Consider the following 17,886-nt stretch of genomic DNA (forward strand, 5'->3'; position numbering starts at 1 on the left):
TCCTACAACAAAAAAGGGAAGGGGGAATTCATCCAAGGGCGCTGGGTAAAAGGATGTCATGATAAAAATATCACGTTGTAACATAAAGATCTAGATTATTATGACTTATTTTAATTATTGAATAGTATGGTGTAATTTTATCCATCTAGCCGAACCCAATTAGTGAAATAAGGCTTGCTGGTTGTTGTAACATGAATTCTATAAAAATGTTTTGTAGTGTCTTGTGAGAACATTTTATGGGACCTCTGTTGTTTCAATCGAAAATCAATCCGACGTAATCTGTTGAAGCATATGATTGCCTAAAAAGAATTTACAACATTCCAAACAATGTTGATTCAACAAGTCATTCAGAGTAAAACCTTGGAATAATAAAAACTTCATACATAATTACTAGCAAGGTCCTAATTAATTGACTTTTTTTCAAGATCCAAAAACACAATTATGCCAAAAGAAACAAACCATAGAAGTCATCATCATGAATAAAAACAGACTGCAGACTGTAGAGATTTCCATATGGTAAAGGACTGTAAGAGGTCTTCCATGTAGAAAATGAAATTTTCAACTTTTGAAAGGGAAATGCTAATGGAAGTTCTTCATAATGGAAATATAAGCAAATGTCGGAAGTAAACAGATCCCGATTGCAACTAGTAGGGTGAAAAAAGACAATCTTATCAGAAATCATCATCATCCTCCTCTGCAATATGTTTGGCCAGTTCCTGCTCTTGCTGTTGTCTCTCTCTTCTCTTCTCAGCACTTTCTTTTTCTTTGTGTGTGTTTGGTGGAAAACGAAGTGCTCTAACAGCTTCATTGTGCATGTTAAGACAGAAGGCAATTCGAGAATTGAAAGCCAGCTGAGGCTCATTTGTGGAGTAAATATCTCCTGTTTCCTTAGACACCATCCACCCATTTGCATGATCCAATGTAGCATCAATTGCTCCATCACGAATAGCCTTCGAGACAATGCTCTCAGCATCAGCAACAGGATTTGGCGAGTCCAACCTCAACTTTTTAGCAACATCAGCTAGTGAGATGCGAGAATAGGAGATGCTGATGTTACGTAAACCAGTCCTGATGACATTATGTCGGAGACGAACAATCAAATTATGAGTTCCATCTGCACTGAAGGTGGTTGCAAACTTATCTGCAATGTTCCTAAACAGCTCCAAATCTCCAATACGGACAGCCTGGAATTCCACAACATAAGCTAAACTAACAGAGTATTATAGCAAATAGCACAATTATGGATATCCAAATGGAGAATTAACAAATGAATAACAATGCATAAAGAAAGTGAACAACTTCGAAGAAAGCACCAAAGACTGAAAAAATAGAACCAACAAATGCATAAAATATTCTTTTGGCACAGGTGGTAACTAACTCAGGGCCTAAATTCTGCAAGAAAGGTTGACCACTAGGCTATGGCCTTGAGATAACATTAATAATTATAGATTCAATTGGCATTAAGAGAGCAAAGAGCAGACTATCCCTCTTAATTCCTTCTCAGATAAACTATGGCCTTGAGATAACATTAAAAGGTGTGTGCTAGTACCCAACACCTTTTACATGGACCAATAAACCATTTTCTTTCTTCGCAACAATTAACTATATTTAAGGCTATTAATGTAATTATTCTAAGCCTTATTTATTTTATATCTCCTTGTCTAGTTTAACGATTTCCCTGTGGAAAAAATGGAAGGGAAAAAGGCGCTTTTTTCTGGGATTAGCAAAAATGCTTTTTAGTTATTTATAAACTCCTAATCTCTTTAATGGCTTTAATTATTATCCGCACCTGGATTCAGAACATTAAAAAATAAGAAAGTTATGACATTGCAAAGATTTAATCTTTATTCAAGTATCTGCAAACATATAATTTTCAACTTTAAATAAGCATTTCATTACATTTCGGTCTATCTATAGACGGGTGCAATAGTCTTTTTTCTTCATCCATGTGTTGTGGTGTGCCATTTATATACAAAAAGTACTCGTCGTTTGGTTCACTATTTTCTGAGCATTTGGATACTATTTTTCTTCAACAATTGAGCTAGGAAGATCAGAGAAAGATGACAATTTGAAAGGAGGATAGCTGGAGGTAGATGAAACAACTGGAAAGAGAGTGAAATTTTTTCTTTTTTAATAATAAATTTAAAGTTACAATCATACCCCGTTGTTTTGAATTTTTTAATAAAGAAAAATTGGGTATCCTGTCCAACTAAGGTGTTGGGTGCTAACACACACCTTCTAATTTATAGGTGGGTGTGCAATAGCATTACCCAGATTTGCTAGCGTACATCCACTTATTTTTTAGGAGTATTTGAGCAAGTTAAAACTAAAAAGTGGTTACATACACCTTGGAGTGCATTTAACCACTTCAGTTATCAGTTTCTAAAACACTCCTAAAATAAGTGGGTGTAAATTAGTAGCTCCTATAGGCATTTGCTAGAATACACCCACTTCTTTTTTTAGGAGTATTTTAACAACTGATAAGTAATAACTAAAAAGTGGTTAAATGCACCCTAAGGTGCATGTCGCTAAATACTCCATAAAAACTAGTCGGTGTAGTGGTTAAGGGAGATAGGAGACAGAATCAATCATAATGATATTAGAACTCGATTCAAGATATATTATTATGACAAACAAGGTTGAATCATAATGTGAACTTACATTTGTAAGCTCAAAGTAAGGTCTTAGCGCTTTCTCCATTCCTTTCTGCATAAAGACGGTTCGCTCAGGTATCTCTCCCAACAGTAAACGCACTATGATAGCCCACTTGTTACATTGAATTCGAAAACCCCGAGCTGCAACTGGAGCTTTACGAGCAGCTTGCAGGAGAGACTCTTTTGCATCTGTATACTCCAATTGAATAGTCCGGATTTTCCCGAGGTAGAAGAGATAACGACAAAACTGAAAGGAATATACAACAGAACAAGTGTGCACATATGAAAGGAGTAAGAATTAACAAAAGTAAGTTTAATAATAAATCAGAATAGATGCCAAAAAGTACAAAAAAAAATCAATAAGCTTCATCACAAGGGTTTTATCACCACAGCTGTGAGCACTGGAATAAAAAAAAAAGGTACGGATTTTAAGTGAATCTGTTTTGTGCTCATGGTGATAGAACTAACATACCTGCTGGTTTGAATGTGCTTCAAATCGTGGAGCCTTTGACCTCAACTTCTCTGCCTGGTCATATAGGTTGTAGTGAAGATAGTTGCGAAGCAGCAAATTAAGAAGGGTTTCCTGAAATACATCAACAGGTAAGTACGAGATCATAATCCCTAACATAAAAAAAAATCTTCTCCATAAGTAGAACACAAACCTGACCCAACTCATCATGGCGAAGGGTGGCAATCCGATGCAATGCAAGTAGGTTTCTGAAAAGAAAAATACCACAAAAAGATTTAAACAAGTTACTTGAAAATAAATCAGTTAGATTTGTACCTCCTTGATTTAATGATTATATAGATACATAAGCACGCAACTCACCCCCGAATTTCAGCCAGATCTCCAGTAAGTTCATGGCTATATGAATAGTAAAAAAATAGCCTAGATGCAATAACATCAACAGTTCTTCTGTTCACATTCTTCAGCCAAGCAACACTAGCTGAAGAACAAGCTTTGGCCTAAAATATAAAAAAAATCAGAGAACCATGAGCATTCAATTATTTGCCAGTTTGCATAGTTGAAAACATATAAGCAATACAGGAACTGACCTCATTGTATTTTTTCTGATCAATCAGAAAAAGTAGTACAAGCAGGTAACAGTAAATTTCTAGCTCAGGCAACAAGTGTTTAGCTGTAGGGATAGGGGTTTGAATGGCAGATGTTGCAGCGTCCACCTCCATCTCATGATCATCCTCCTATACAATCAGTGACAAAATTATTACTCGAAAGACCATTGCTATTTCCCGTCAAAAACAAAGGAAGAGAACAGCCTAATATTTTCTGATGAAGATAGAAAGGGAAAGAGAGATTAATTAGAGTCAGAAACATCTATCTTATGAGATGGTTTACTAAGTTACAAAGTTGCAAGCAGTAAATGGGGATACGTATAGCATAACTGATTATCATTTAAGTGTTTACGTATAAGCTACTTCGATAACAAAAGATAAAATAAAGTCAAACTATTTTCATAACCTATTATAGAGGACTTATGGAATATGCGGAAAACAGCCTAAAAGATCCATCAAAAAGTCTCGCAAGTGTTTATGTCAAGAGATAGGCTCTAATAAGTCGACCCGAACAGACCCTAAATGGCAGAACAAAAAAAAAAAAACTAACATCTTCATCCCTTAATGCAGTTGTAGAAAACAAGTTTGTCACATTTACATCCATGTTGCGAAGTTGCAAGTAGTCAACCGATACTTCTTCAAAAGAATTATTCATCCCCTCGTAGTTTCGATGAAGAATTAAAAAAATTAAGCAGTTATCATATAGCATATAGGTGCTTATAGATAAACTATTTTCATGGCTAAAGTTAAAATAAAGTCAGACTATTGTCATACAGTTTGTGGACAAGCCTTAAGTTGTTTCCACAAGTGCTTATGCCAGCAGGCAAGCTCAAATAAGTCCATCCAAACATCCCTAAATAAGCAAAAAAAAAACTAAAATCTCCATCCCTAAATGCAATTGTAGATTTAAATCAAGATAAACATATGAAAAATTAAAATATAAAAGATTTATAAATAGGAACATTCCCTAAATGCTAAATATAAGTTGAAATTCACACAAGTTTATACCTTGGGAAGATACGCAGACAATTTAGCATGAGGTTCAGAACCAGGAGTAAGAACATGATCGAGAAAAGAAGATATAACAGAAGCTGTTAATTTCTTCCTCAATGCAATTGTAAGACGAACAGCACGAGCAATTCTACGAACTTCCTTCGAGTACGAACCGGTCTCGATAACGGACGCTATCTCCTTCAAATCTATGAATCACAATTCCAAAATTCACAAATTAAAAACGGAAAAAAGAAAATTGAGATGTGAAATCGATAGACGGAGATTCTTACGCTGCAAAGTAGATGGAACTGGTGGAGAAACGGAATTCGAAGGAGTTGAACGATCTTTCATCTCAAGATCTTGAGTCATTGTGAACGAAATTGAGCGAAATTGGGCGAAAATTGGGAGATTTTGATTAAAAAAACCCTAACAAGTGAAGAAGACCAAACAAGAAGCAACGTGGTCACAAACTCACTGAGAGCTTTTTCCGAAGCTAAAACGCATCGTTGCACGCTTTTTAATTTCTTTTCTTTATAATTTTGTTGGAGTATTTTTACTTTTGATTTTTCTTTTTTGACAAGTTTTACTTTTGATTTTTGGATGTTAATTATACTTTTTATTTTCGACACAGCAAAGGATATTTCAACATCTTAATATTTCCAGGTCACAAGCTTGCGTTACTAAGCTCAGCAATTATACATTCTTTTTTTTTTTTTTTAAGGATAAGGCATGCAATTATACATTCTTGTTACGGTAATTATTCTATTAGTTCAATTGTCGAAAAATATTATTCAAATAGTTGTTTTTTTAAATATCTAAATTTTGTTGAAGAAATATACGTACGTATCAAAAGTCGTGCATTTAACTTTTTAAAAAAAAAAATTCAAAAAAAAAAAAAACTTCTTAAAAGTTTTTCTTTAAAAAAAGAAAAACTTTTTTTTTTTTGAAGAAGGTAAAATGGAATATATTACTAAAGTCTGAAAATTTCAACACAAGAAGTGCAAAAACCTCAGCTAAAAGAATATCAAATTACAACCACAAAACAAAGGGTAACAAAACAAAAAAATCAAATGGCAAAATCACCCCATTACAGATAAATACCCAAACAATGTAAAGGGTTCAACCACCACCAATGGTAGGAAAAAGTAAAGGTAGAACGGTTCGCTTTCAGCCACCAGTATGATTGAAGTTTAATTTTATCTAGTAATTGATTGAACGAGGCCTCTTTTTGATGAAAGACCCGAGTGTTTCTTTCTATCCAAATCACCCACACACAAGAAAGTCATATGAGATTAAAAGTTGAGCGGTTGCTTTTGGAAAACCCGCCTAAGGTGTCAAATTGATACAAATGATCTGACACATGTTCAGGAAACACTATATGGAACCTAAGCCAGTGAGAAATATCATACCACAGTTTACCAAAAAAAACACAAGAAAATAATAAGTGCTCTGCGTCTTCTAACATGCCACATCCGCCCACACAAACTTGAGCATTTGGTTGTATAATTTGTCTTTTAACTAAATTGTATGTTGCTGGTAATCTACTACGAAGCAGACGCCAAGCAAAGAGACTGACTTTTAAAGGCACTTCCTTATTTCAAATTTCAGTTATGTGATCAGCTGCCAAGTTGTTATTTGTTGATGACAACAAGTGGTTATAAGCACTTGTGACGTTATATTTGTTAGATGCATGGAAATGGCAAATCCACCTGTCAGAATGATATGTTATGTTTTCCAATGCAAAGTTACTCATTTTAAGTTCTTTAACATGTGCCCTAAGGGAACAAAAATCATTTCATATCATTAAATAATAAGTCATGAATACAAGGTAGGACACTAATAAATAATTAAGAGCTAGCTTCTATTGGAGTTGCCAGTGCTGATTCACGAGTCACCTCATTTGCTTGTCTACAGCTAAACTCTACCTTAGAGTTGGTAAATTGAGCGTTAAGTAGTTGTCGACAATGACTAGTAATACTTCCAAAATCAGTGTTACTACTATTATTACTATTCACGGCATCGACGACGTGCTTCAAATCCAATGAGAAATCCATGTCATCCGGTCCTAAGTTGGTTACCCATTGTAATGATTCGCAAAGTCTTAAGGCTTCACCGACCACAACGGTGCAAACCATGCAGTTTTGGTAAGCACATAACCCTGTCGACATCTCGAATACACATATTGATACCAACCTTATTATGGAACATTGAGAAGGAAGCATCTACGTTACAATTTTGTCTATCTAGTGCATGTCTTTGCCATCGAACCCCATTCATAATCTTGGGCATATCTGGTGCTTGAGTACCTGCTTGTCTTCTCAATTCTTGGGCAACTTTCTAATCTTTTAACATATGGATAACTCATTCAAAAACTTGCGTTGTTGTTTCATTCACTTGTTGCCACAAATGACTGATGCAAATAAAGAACATTGTGATGGTTCAAGTCGGTCTAGTAATCAGAATACAGCTGATGGAACACAAGTTAAGAAACTATAAAAAAAAAATAAGAAATAATTTTTGTATTTATAAGTCATTTCACGAAGAGTATTTAAAGGAGCAATTTAAATTTTAGGTACATTGAAGTTTGATTGGATATATCAATACTCTCTAAGAATATTTTCTCAAATTTAAATTTATTTTAAAATAAAAATATGATGTATCATTGAGAAGAATTATTTATGATGCAAGTTTGGTTCGATCTTGAAACTGACAATCATTGCAAGACAAAAATATGTGCTTTGATTTTATTTACCCAGGTTGAAAGAAACAGTGCTGTTTTTATTTGGTTTTTTTTAGACAACGCATAATTTTAACATTATCCACATAATTTTGATTGTACTAGCCTTAACAATTAACTAGTTTGTCACGATTAACAATTTTTTTTTAAAAGGCAAAAGAGTTCATTAAACATGACGGACACTAGAAGTACCAAGAAAAAGATTACAAAGAAACTGACCACACCCAATACTCCTGTAGAGATTTTTTTGGGGATATTCATGCAAAGATGACATAAAAAAAAATAAAAAAATGGATTAATGGTGTTTTATCCCCTGTAATATAGTTCATTTTTTGTCTTCCTCCCTGTAAAATATTTTTTTTAATTTACCCCCTGTAAATTTTTATATTTTACAGGGAAAATAAAAAATAACCTATATTACAGGGAGTAAAACACCATTAATCCAAAAAAAATTGATTGCTTAAACCAAGCCGAACTACAAAAGAAGATACACTTATTGTTATTGCCGATACAAAAACGGTAAAACAAACACAAGCTGAAAAAAGAAGAGCGTCTTTGAGTTGAGTGGTAAGTGTTTTTTTAAATATACAGTTTGATTTAGTTCATATGTTATAATAAAAACCGCAAATCAAAACGTTGTTAAGGGTAAAAGAATTCATTAAACATGATAGACACTAAAACTAAAATAAAACTTAAGTTCGATCGGTTTACAATTTTCTATTATGTTAATTCGATTTTGATCCCCCTAACATTAAGTAATTGAATAATGCATATTCTGCAAAATATCATGTTAAACGTGTTCACATTTTCTCAACCAAACTATTATTTTAATAAAAGTTCAAGAACACATATCACTTAAGTTTAGGGTCGACCCGACAGATTAAGATGTCTAAAACAAAAAAAATTAACGTGGCATTTAAAAATATATATTTTTTAATAGATTTTTTTTTATAAAATCAATTTTGTGGATACCAAAATTTGAATTTATGACCAAGAATAATTGAAGTCCAATTAAACTATGCAAATATCTGTAATTTATTTGTCATATAATATATTTATAACCAAATTTATTTTTTAAAAACCTTTTTTTTATTCACCCAAAATTTTGAGGCCTAAAACCCTTGTGTAGGTTGCTTGGCCCTTAGGCCGGCTATGCTTAAGTCTCTATATGAAGAATCTCATCTATACAACAATATGGTAAAAATGTCACATCACATTGTCTAACCATAACATAACACATGACTTTTTTATTGTCCGTCACAATGTTACACAATGGATCCAACAAACACACCCTTATTTAACAAAATTTATAGGCCCTAAAAATAAATAGAATTCCTCCTATATAGGCATCAAAATTACTAATAGAATTCCTCCAAAAGAAAAATTAAATTCACAGTTCTCATACTACTTTAGAGGAGAAAATTTAGTTTATTTAAAAGTGTGTGTATCACACTCTAATATTTTTAGTACTGAAATACAGCTGTGAATAGTTTCAATTTGGTTGAAACACAGCTGTGAAAGTGAAATAATTAGTTCATAGTGGTCGTTGAGAAATAAATGAGTCCAACTCAGCTGAAAATCAAAGTTGATTATTTCAAAATTATCAATTTTCAATACCCCAGATACTTTCCCATAACCAAACGAACGCAACAAAGAGAACCCATAACTCTTCAAACCCTCTCATATAAATACCCACCTTCTCTACATAACAACTCACACAAACCAAATATCATGACCCGTTGCTGCCTCTCCCTTCACGCACTCCTTATGGTGCTCCTTCTCCAACCACCCGCACCACATTAATCCCTTCTCTCTCCCAAATTCCCAATCAATTTTCCCAGAAGGTGCATAAACATCACTACAATGCTTGATACAGTTCTTTTGGCACTTTTTCTTCCTTGTCTAGGAATGAGTGCCATCTTCGTCGTCTACATGTGCCTTCTCTACGCCACCACTCGTCACCGTTCAGATTCAAATCCACCGTTGAAGCCGGTCACCGAAAAGGGTCTCTCCCCTTTAGATCTTGAAAAGCTTCCTAAAATCACCGGTAAGGAATTGCTCGCGCCCACCGAATGCGCCGTTTGCCTTGACGATATCGTTGATGAACAACCGGCTCGTCTGTTACCCGGTTGTAACCACGCTTTTCATCTCCAATGTGCCGACACGTGGCTCTCCAAACACCCTATGTGTCCTCTATGTAGAGCAAAACTTGACCCTCAGAGTCTCAATTCTGAGAGTCCCTGCTGAACGATCGATCAAAATTCATTGGTGCATGTTTATATCAGAATAACATGAATTACTCTGATCATCGTTGCGATATTAAACATGCACTTCATGACATTGTTATACAGTTGTGCACGAAAATCTTGATATTGAGATAAAATTATAAGAAATTGCCGTAGTTACTGCGGTAACTTTCTGAAATTGTCGCATTTTACTGTGTATATGCAAATGAAGCGGCGTGCGGCAGAAGGATAGAAGGGTTATTACAAATAACTTATGTTCTAATTTTAGGTTTATTTTGTTTTATTGTGAATTATTAGTAGCTGCTAATGTAGTGATCCAAAAATGTTGTTTTTTTTGGAACTGTTGAAGGAAATGAATTTATGATTACGTTTTTAGAATTTATTTTTTGTTTGTTTGTGTTGCTGTGAAATGAATTGCAGTCACGTAACATAAAATTGAAGACACGTATGTTAGGGTTGTTGAAGAAAGTGGGATGAATGGGGCCATATGTATTGTACTACTACTTTGAACGGTTTCATGTACTTTCTGACAAAGAGTCACAAGTAACGCAGTGGGATTTTTTTTATTTTGATCTTACTAATAAAAAAACAAACGACACCAGCCAGCTCGGCTTGTGTGATCGATTTTAACTCAATCATCACTCAATTTGGTTATTTGCCGTCAAATTAAATAGTTTTTTTTGTTACAACATGTTTTAAATAGGTTTAGTTGTTTTTCCTTGAAATTATCAAATTTAAACTTGTAAATATTTTTGTTTTAAACATTATGAAAATTTCATCTATAAAAAACTAAAATTAACATTTTGATTTGGAGTTCCGGATTTAATTAATTCCATTTAAAACAATTATAATATATACTAGTAGTTTTTTATAATGTTTTTAATATGTTTATAAATCGTTCAAAGTTCAAAAGGTTGTTCCTTCTTTTTAAAATTAAAGTTGCCAAAATAAGTTCATAAGGATGCAAATATATAATTACTTTATGATGACAAGAAGTGAAATTTACTCTCTTCAAAAATAAAATTTGATAATTTTATATTGCAAAGATAATTTCTTTATTGATATATAATGATCACTCTCATCGAGTCATTAAGTTCTCCATTCAATCAAATTTTTTCAAACACATGAGTTAAAAATCGAACCCTCAAATCATTCGTTTAAAGTGTTCAAATATTTTACCTTGAATCAATCTTTAATATATACATATATATCTTCCTTAATATATAAAAGAAATCTCTTTCAATATATGTATAATTAATTATCGAGAGTGGTATAATAGTTCATGATTTACTGACTTGTGCATAGACCAAATGGGTCCCTAAGAGCACCCACATCCATGCCACCCAAATGGGTGGTATAAATGGGACCCACATATTACATTATATTACTTTACACTTTCTAGTTATTTAAACCACTCAACTACATTTTCTAAATATCCATACCACTCCCCTAAAACTCTAAAATGGGTCCCACTTATCTTACAACTACAATATACTTTAAATTATATTTTACATTAATATATAAAATGTGTAATGAAAATATATAAAATGTATCACACAATATACTCAAAATGAATCAAAATATCTAACTAATAAATAAAATTAAATGAAAATTATACGAAAATATATTAAATAATGTTCTACTTGACACAAAGAGGATTACCACCATTTTGTATATATAATTGGACCAAAATCCTTGATTGTTGGGTTCATTTTCAAAAGAAATGTGTAGTTTTTTTTTTACCATGGAATAGGATAAATAATCAAATATATATGTTAAAAAAATTAGCCGTTGCATGAGTGGAAAAAATATATATTACTGTTGCATGAGTTAAATATGTATGAAGAGAAATGTATAGTTTGTTGGCTTGAATAAATGTATATTACCGTTGGGCTTCTCTTCAATAATATAAATATTAATTAAAAGAAAAAAAAACTCAAAAGTAATACAAAATGTGCACAAAATCAGACAATTGCAGGAAAAGGAAGGTAGTAATGCATTACTACCATGGATAGTTTAACTACTCAATTTCAATGCCAATTATTCATGATCTTATGACACAAAAGCATTGGGCAATGTGATACCACCCATATGTGCAGGCGATGTGCATGCTCTAAGTAGCATCGGTGGCAACTGGGTAATAATTAACCTTTTGACTTAGAGTTAGAGGGACAAAGCCATACCTATCAATTTTCATATCACGAGCTTTACATTATTTATACATATCTTTAGGAATCCCGTCAACGTGGAGTGGATGTTTGGTTGATTATTGAGTTGAAATGGTGACATATAAAGAACATCAATGAATAAGTTTGAGAAGTACGGTTCAACCCAACCGAGAGAAAACAAAATGAGAAAAAGATGAATATTTAGGAGAAAATAATTGGTGGCATTTAGGATACACAAATGAATCTTTTTTTGTACCATACCCAAATACAATTCTAGCCATTGATTCATAATTTAAATGTTCAATGGTAATGATTTTAGAAGGATATCTTGTAACAAAAAGTAGTAGATTGTTTTCGTGACAAAAGAACTTAGAGATAGCACGTGTACAGTTCATTCCGATGCTTTTTTTTTTCTGGGAGGATATTTCATGGTTCCTTCTATTACCAAAGGATAATCATCAAGCTTTTTTTTTGGGGTTTGAAATATTTATCAAGCTTTTGGTTAACATAAAATGTTTATAGATTAAGTATGTTTTTGGGTTAACATAATAGCATTTTTTTCCCAATTTTATTGGCAAATCATTCAACTTAAGATCCATCCATGAAATGAAAATCTTGTCACATGAACAAAGCAAAGCATCTGCAACTATTCCATATTAACTTACAATCGTGGACCATGGTTCTCTTTCTCTATAATTATTGTCATTGGTTTTGTGGGAAGCAACTCACTGTATAGAAGTCCAACCATCTTCATAAGATGCAGAATATTGATGTTTTGGAAAGAAAATACTTGCAGAGAAGAAGGGATAATTATTGAACATAGGTGTATATGGAGGAGGAAGATGAGAAAGGAGGGGAGAGGAGATGGTGAAGGTGGGGTAGACCAGTGGGTCCCACATGTTTTTGGTTAGGCAAAATAATCTCCTACTTCTCAGAACAAATCAGCCTTTTAAAATTATTACCATTAAAATCTTAAATTAAAAATCAATGGCTTATAATGCATTTGAAGTATGGTACACAAAAAGTTTCATTTGTGTATTCTAAACGCCACCAAAATGGTGTAATTATAAATGCTAGGAATAAGAAAAAGGAAAAGGTTAACAAGTGTCTTAAAGACATTGTTTAAGTATCTAAAAGAAACAACTTTTGCATTGAAAATTGTACGATTATAACTTCAATAAGTGTTTGACTTATATTTTTAAAGCATAATTTCTTTTTATAGGTTCCTTAAACAATGCCATTAAGCACTTGTTAACTAGACTCTTAAAAAAAAGTAATTTTTACATTAAAAATTTGTCTATTCATTACTTTATCAAATATTTGAGTTGTATTCACAACGATAAAAATTCATTTCATGTGTTTTTACAATGGTTAAGTAAGTGTGTGTGTGTGTATATATATATATATATATATATATATATATATATATATATATATATATATATATCAAATAAGAGGAGTGTTATAATGAGAAGATGAGAGGAACAAATAATGACCATTAGATTAAAATGAATGGCGCACATTAAAAGGCACACTTTAAATGGCAGGTGACTTTATTTTTTCTTTCCACGCGCTCCTTCGTCCCAAACGTTTCTCCTTCCTTGTTCTCTCTGAAATCTCAATGGCAATTGCCAATAACGTCTCTGGAATCTTCCTTCTTTGTGCTTTCATCCAACAAAACAGTAATTAATGTCCCAATGGCTATGGCTATCTCAATCGATATCTGTTAGCTCCAAATCAACATAAAAGCTAAGCTAATTGATGACTGTTATTTGAGCTTTTTGGTCTAATTTCATGATAAACTATTTTGATTAAAATAAAATTGTTAATTGTTACTGTAATTGTTACATTAATTGCTAATAGAAGCGCCACCGCCGAACTCTGGCGATTCCCCAAACGACGAACACCGACGATTAGAACCTTTGTGATTTTGATTGAAAAATAGTGAATGAATTGAAAGGTTAAATATTTATGGTGGCTACAACAAATTGGTTTTGGGTAATGAAGCGTGAAAATTTGACAGAGAAGACCATACAAATTAGAGGAAAAAATGTAGAAGCAGAAGGAGATGAGGGTAGGCAGAGTGGAGAAGATAAAAGGTAGAGGTTGTAGTGCATGACCCTTTTTAAAGAGCAATTAAATTTGAAGCGTTGATTTTGATCCAATGATCCAGATTAATTCCTCTCATCCTCTCATTATAACTACTCCTCCCACTTGATATGCCCTCATAATTTTAGCAAAGATATAACTAAAAAGTTGTTAAATACACCTTAAGGTGGATGTTGCTAAAACACACATTCTAAAATATAAGTTGGTGTATGTTAGCAACTCATGTAGGCATTTGCTAGAATACACCCACTTATTTTTTAGAAGGTGTGTTTTAGCAAGTTATAACTAAAAAGTAGTTAAATACACCTTAAGGTATAACTTGTTAAAACACTCCCACATAAAAACTAGTAGGTATGTTCTAGCAAACCCCTATATATATATTGAGAAGTTAATTTTTTTAAAACTTTGAAAGGGTTGATTATGCAAGTTTATAAGATATTATTACTATGTTTACTTCTTTCACAAATGTCCTATTCTTAATTAAGATAGTACTTACTACATTTTTTTTGTAGTGGCTGGGGTTTGAACCCCAGACCTTTGTGCATATTTTATGTATTGTCCCAACTAACTGAGCTAAGCTCACGAGTACAGTACTTACGACATCTATCATAAAAGGAAAATTTTTGACAGACACTCTAAATTATTTGACACCTCGAGAGGTGGACAAAATGATGTCAAAGATATGATATATTATTGATGTGATAAAAAGAAAAATATAGAGTCCCAATAGCATAGTTCAGTTGGTAGGACAATGCATTATTATATGCAGGGGCGGGGTTCGAACCTCGGACACCCCACTTATTCACCTTATAAGGAGATTTCTAGCCACTAGACTAGAGCTGTCAAAACGGGCCGCCCCGTTTAACCCGATTAATTATAGGGCTTGGGCCTTAAATATTAAGCACGAATTTTAATAGGGCTTTTTAGCCCGACCCTAAAAAGCACGGAACCCGTTATGGCTAGCCCGAACGGGCGGGGGTAGCCCGCATAACAAAAAAATCCTATAAATTATATATATTTTTCAAATAATTCTTTATTTAGTTGATTATCAAAGTAAAAAATAAAAGTGAATGTTGCAAATTCGATGAGAAAACCACACCAATAACAAACTTGATGTGTGGAGCAATGAATAATGGAGCAGCCAAAACAAAGTGTATGGAACAATTATAAACACAAGTCAAAAGTAGAAAATAGCGAGAGAGAAAGGAAGAGAGAACACAAAAGAATTTGTTGACCCAGTTCGGTCCAAATTGACCTAGTGTCTGGGGGGTAGAGCAGCCCTCCGTTTCACTATAATGATGAGTAACCTTACAAAAGAGATATCAATGGGTTACAAGAATAAGTCTCCCGCCTAATTTTACCCAAAGTCCCAATCTCTCCCCGTAACCAAGAGATTCAATCCTAATAGTGTTTCCCAAGGTGAATCAATGCTCAAACCCTAGTGTTTCTTCCAAAGAGACAAACTCTATACAAACCTGGTTTTGTTGTTGCCATTCTAAACCCTTGTTTCAGCCCCCTTTATCTAAAGGTTTACACTGATACAATGTCTATATTTATAGTAAAAGAATCCTCAATAAAAATGGAACAAATCTAGGCCCGAAAATATGTTTCTGTTTTATTTTCTGTTGTTAAAATCGGCCACCGAATGCTCCAACTCGGCCACCGGTTTTTGCCGAACCTGAAGCTCAAATAAAAATGGTCAAAATCGGCCACCGTGCCCTGAAAATCGGCCAGCTTATAGAATTCTAATTTCTTCAATTTTGAGGCACTTTCACAACAGTGAAAATTCAATGAATTAACACAATAAATGTAATATAAAATTATATTTACTCGTTTTGTTATTTATAATTTTAAAGATCGAATATATAAATATATATAACCATAACATATCTAATTTATTTAAAATTATTTTCCTCGCCGTTTATGTTTACGACTAGTGTACGAAAATGTTTACAATTTATTTTTGTGCTAGACATTATTTATAAAAATTTTTATAGGAGTATTTTATAGTAGTTTTTTTATATAAAAAATGTAATTTTTAATACGGGCCGGCCCGCGGCCTGTGTAGGGCCGAGCTCGGGTAGTATATTTCAAGCCCGTTTTTCAACCGGGCTTTTTGGCCCGGCTCGATAAAGCCCGAAGCACGTTAGGGCCGGGCCGCCCATTTTTGACAGCTCTACACTAGACTACCTTAGCAAAAAAAATAAAAATATAGAGAAATAATACGTTAAATGAATATATAAAGTTTAGGAATTTTCAAATATTAGACACATATGTTTACGGTGTTACCTCTAAAAACAATGTTTTTTTTAGGTAACCTCTAAAAACAATGTTGACAGTGTTATTTACATCAATAAACATTCAAAAAGTAGATAAATGAATTGTAAAATAATAGATGCTGCTAAATGAGAAGAAGAACAAATAGGACAATTTTTTTTTTTTTGAGGAAAAATAGGACAAATTTATATTACGAGTACTTCCCTTTAAGAACATTTCATCAAACTTTAATTTGGAACTGCTAAAACATTTGATGTTAAGTTTGATTAAACGGTTTACTAGTGATGCAACAATGCAATTTGATTAAAGAATCCTTCAAAAACAAACAAATACCAAATAATTAAGTTACAAAAAGTTATGTGTATTTGTACATTATGATTATACTACACATTTTAGTTGAGACACAAAATAAACAGGAGTAGACTTAGCAATATATATTCAAGTAATCTAAGAGTGTGTTTGGATGAGGTAATTGAGAAATTTTAAAGAATTTAGAATTCTAGGTAATTTAAATGATTCAATTAAATTACTTTCATTTCTCAATTCTTTTGTTTGGATGAACTAATTAAAAAATTCATTGTCATCATTTTTGGGCAACTTTTATAAATTTTAATTTTTTGGGCCAAATTTGAAAATTGAAATTAGAGGTCAAAATGTAAATTTCAAAAAATTGAGGGGTCAAATTATAATCTTTGAAAAATTTGAGGGACCAATTTGCAATTTTTTGGAAATTTATTGGGGTCAATTTGAAATTTTTGAAAAATTTGAGGACCAAAATGCAAAATATGAAAAAATAACAACAATGAAGAAATTTAAAATTCTTAGTTTTTAGGTGTCATTTGAAATTCTCTAAATTTAACTTGAACAAAATACTTCATAAATTTCCATCATTTTGAAAATGCTTCAAATTATTATCCAAACAATGAAATTCACCCCAAAGTATTTGAATTCCCTCAAAACAATAGATTCCCTCAAAACATTTCCTCATCCAAACACACTCTAAGAAAATGGGTAAACGAGTGGCATGAAAGTCTATCAACAAAGTACAAAAGTCTCTTCCTTATCGTGACAAAGTTCATATATAAGATGCATGACTAGTCAAATAGCATAAGTTGTATGTTTTGTGCAGGGCCGTCCATAAGTGGGTGCAAACAGGGTCGGACCTTTAAATTATTGAGGCCTCAAACTTTGAGTTTTTGTGAGAACATTTCAACAATACAAGTATGAAACATTTAATAAGTACGACAAAATTTTAGCTGTAGCCTAGCGGTTGTCTCCAATTAAATATAGTTACTTCATGGTAATTGGGAGCATCCTTGAAATATCCTCATGTTGTTGACGGTGTGTTGAGATCAATTCCAGGCATTGTTGGTGAAAAATGAAGTTGAAAATTAAATTATTATATTATGTACATAATAAAAAAGAAGGAAGACTTCTCTATTCTTATTTGATTTGATTTCTTTACTGTACTAGTTTAGGTCGTTCGTTTGCTGGTTTGTAATTTAGGACTACTCAATTGCTGAAGATCGCCAATAGACAATGCAACTATCAGTTGGACATTCCAATTCATACAAAATCTGAGAGAAGTTTACTTGCAATTAGCACACCCAGTATTACAATACCTCAAT

General features: G+C 32.8%; 2 protein-coding genes across 2 annotated transcripts; one reads left to right on the forward strand and one right to left on the reverse strand.

The window, feature by feature from the left end:
• Nucleotides 1-275: 275 nt before the first annotated feature.
• On the reverse strand, nt 276-5,235 carry LOC11439915 (probable 26S proteasome non-ATPase regulatory subunit 3). Its single transcript, XM_003603765.4, has 8 exons — nt 5,012-5,235; nt 4,737-4,927; nt 3,711-3,857; nt 3,484-3,620; nt 3,317-3,371; nt 3,127-3,237; nt 2,662-2,901; nt 276-1,184 (listed from the first exon to the last, which is right to left on the reverse strand). The coding sequence occupies exons 1-8, from the start codon at nt 5,088-5,090 to the stop codon at nt 672-674; spliced, it is 1,473 nt and encodes a 490-aa protein (XP_003603813.1). The 5' UTR covers nt 5,091-5,235; the 3' UTR covers nt 276-671.
• A 3,840-nt stretch (nt 5,236-9,075) lies between these two features.
• Nucleotides 9,076-10,268, forward strand: LOC11432144 (E3 ubiquitin-protein ligase ATL23). Its single transcript, XM_003603767.4, has one exon. It carries the CDS (start codon nt 9,322-9,324, stop codon nt 9,703-9,705), a length of 384 nt encoding a protein of 127 aa, XP_003603815.1. The 5' UTR covers nt 9,076-9,321; the 3' UTR covers nt 9,706-10,268.
• The last annotated feature ends 7,618 nt before the right edge of the window (nt 10,269-17,886 follow it).

The sequence above is a fragment of the Medicago truncatula genome, chromosome 3 (genome assembly GCF_003473485.1).
Source record: "Medicago truncatula cultivar Jemalong A17 chromosome 3, MtrunA17r5.0-ANR, whole genome shotgun sequence".
NCBI classification, from domain to species: Eukaryota; Viridiplantae; Streptophyta; class Magnoliopsida; order Fabales; family Fabaceae; genus Medicago; species Medicago truncatula.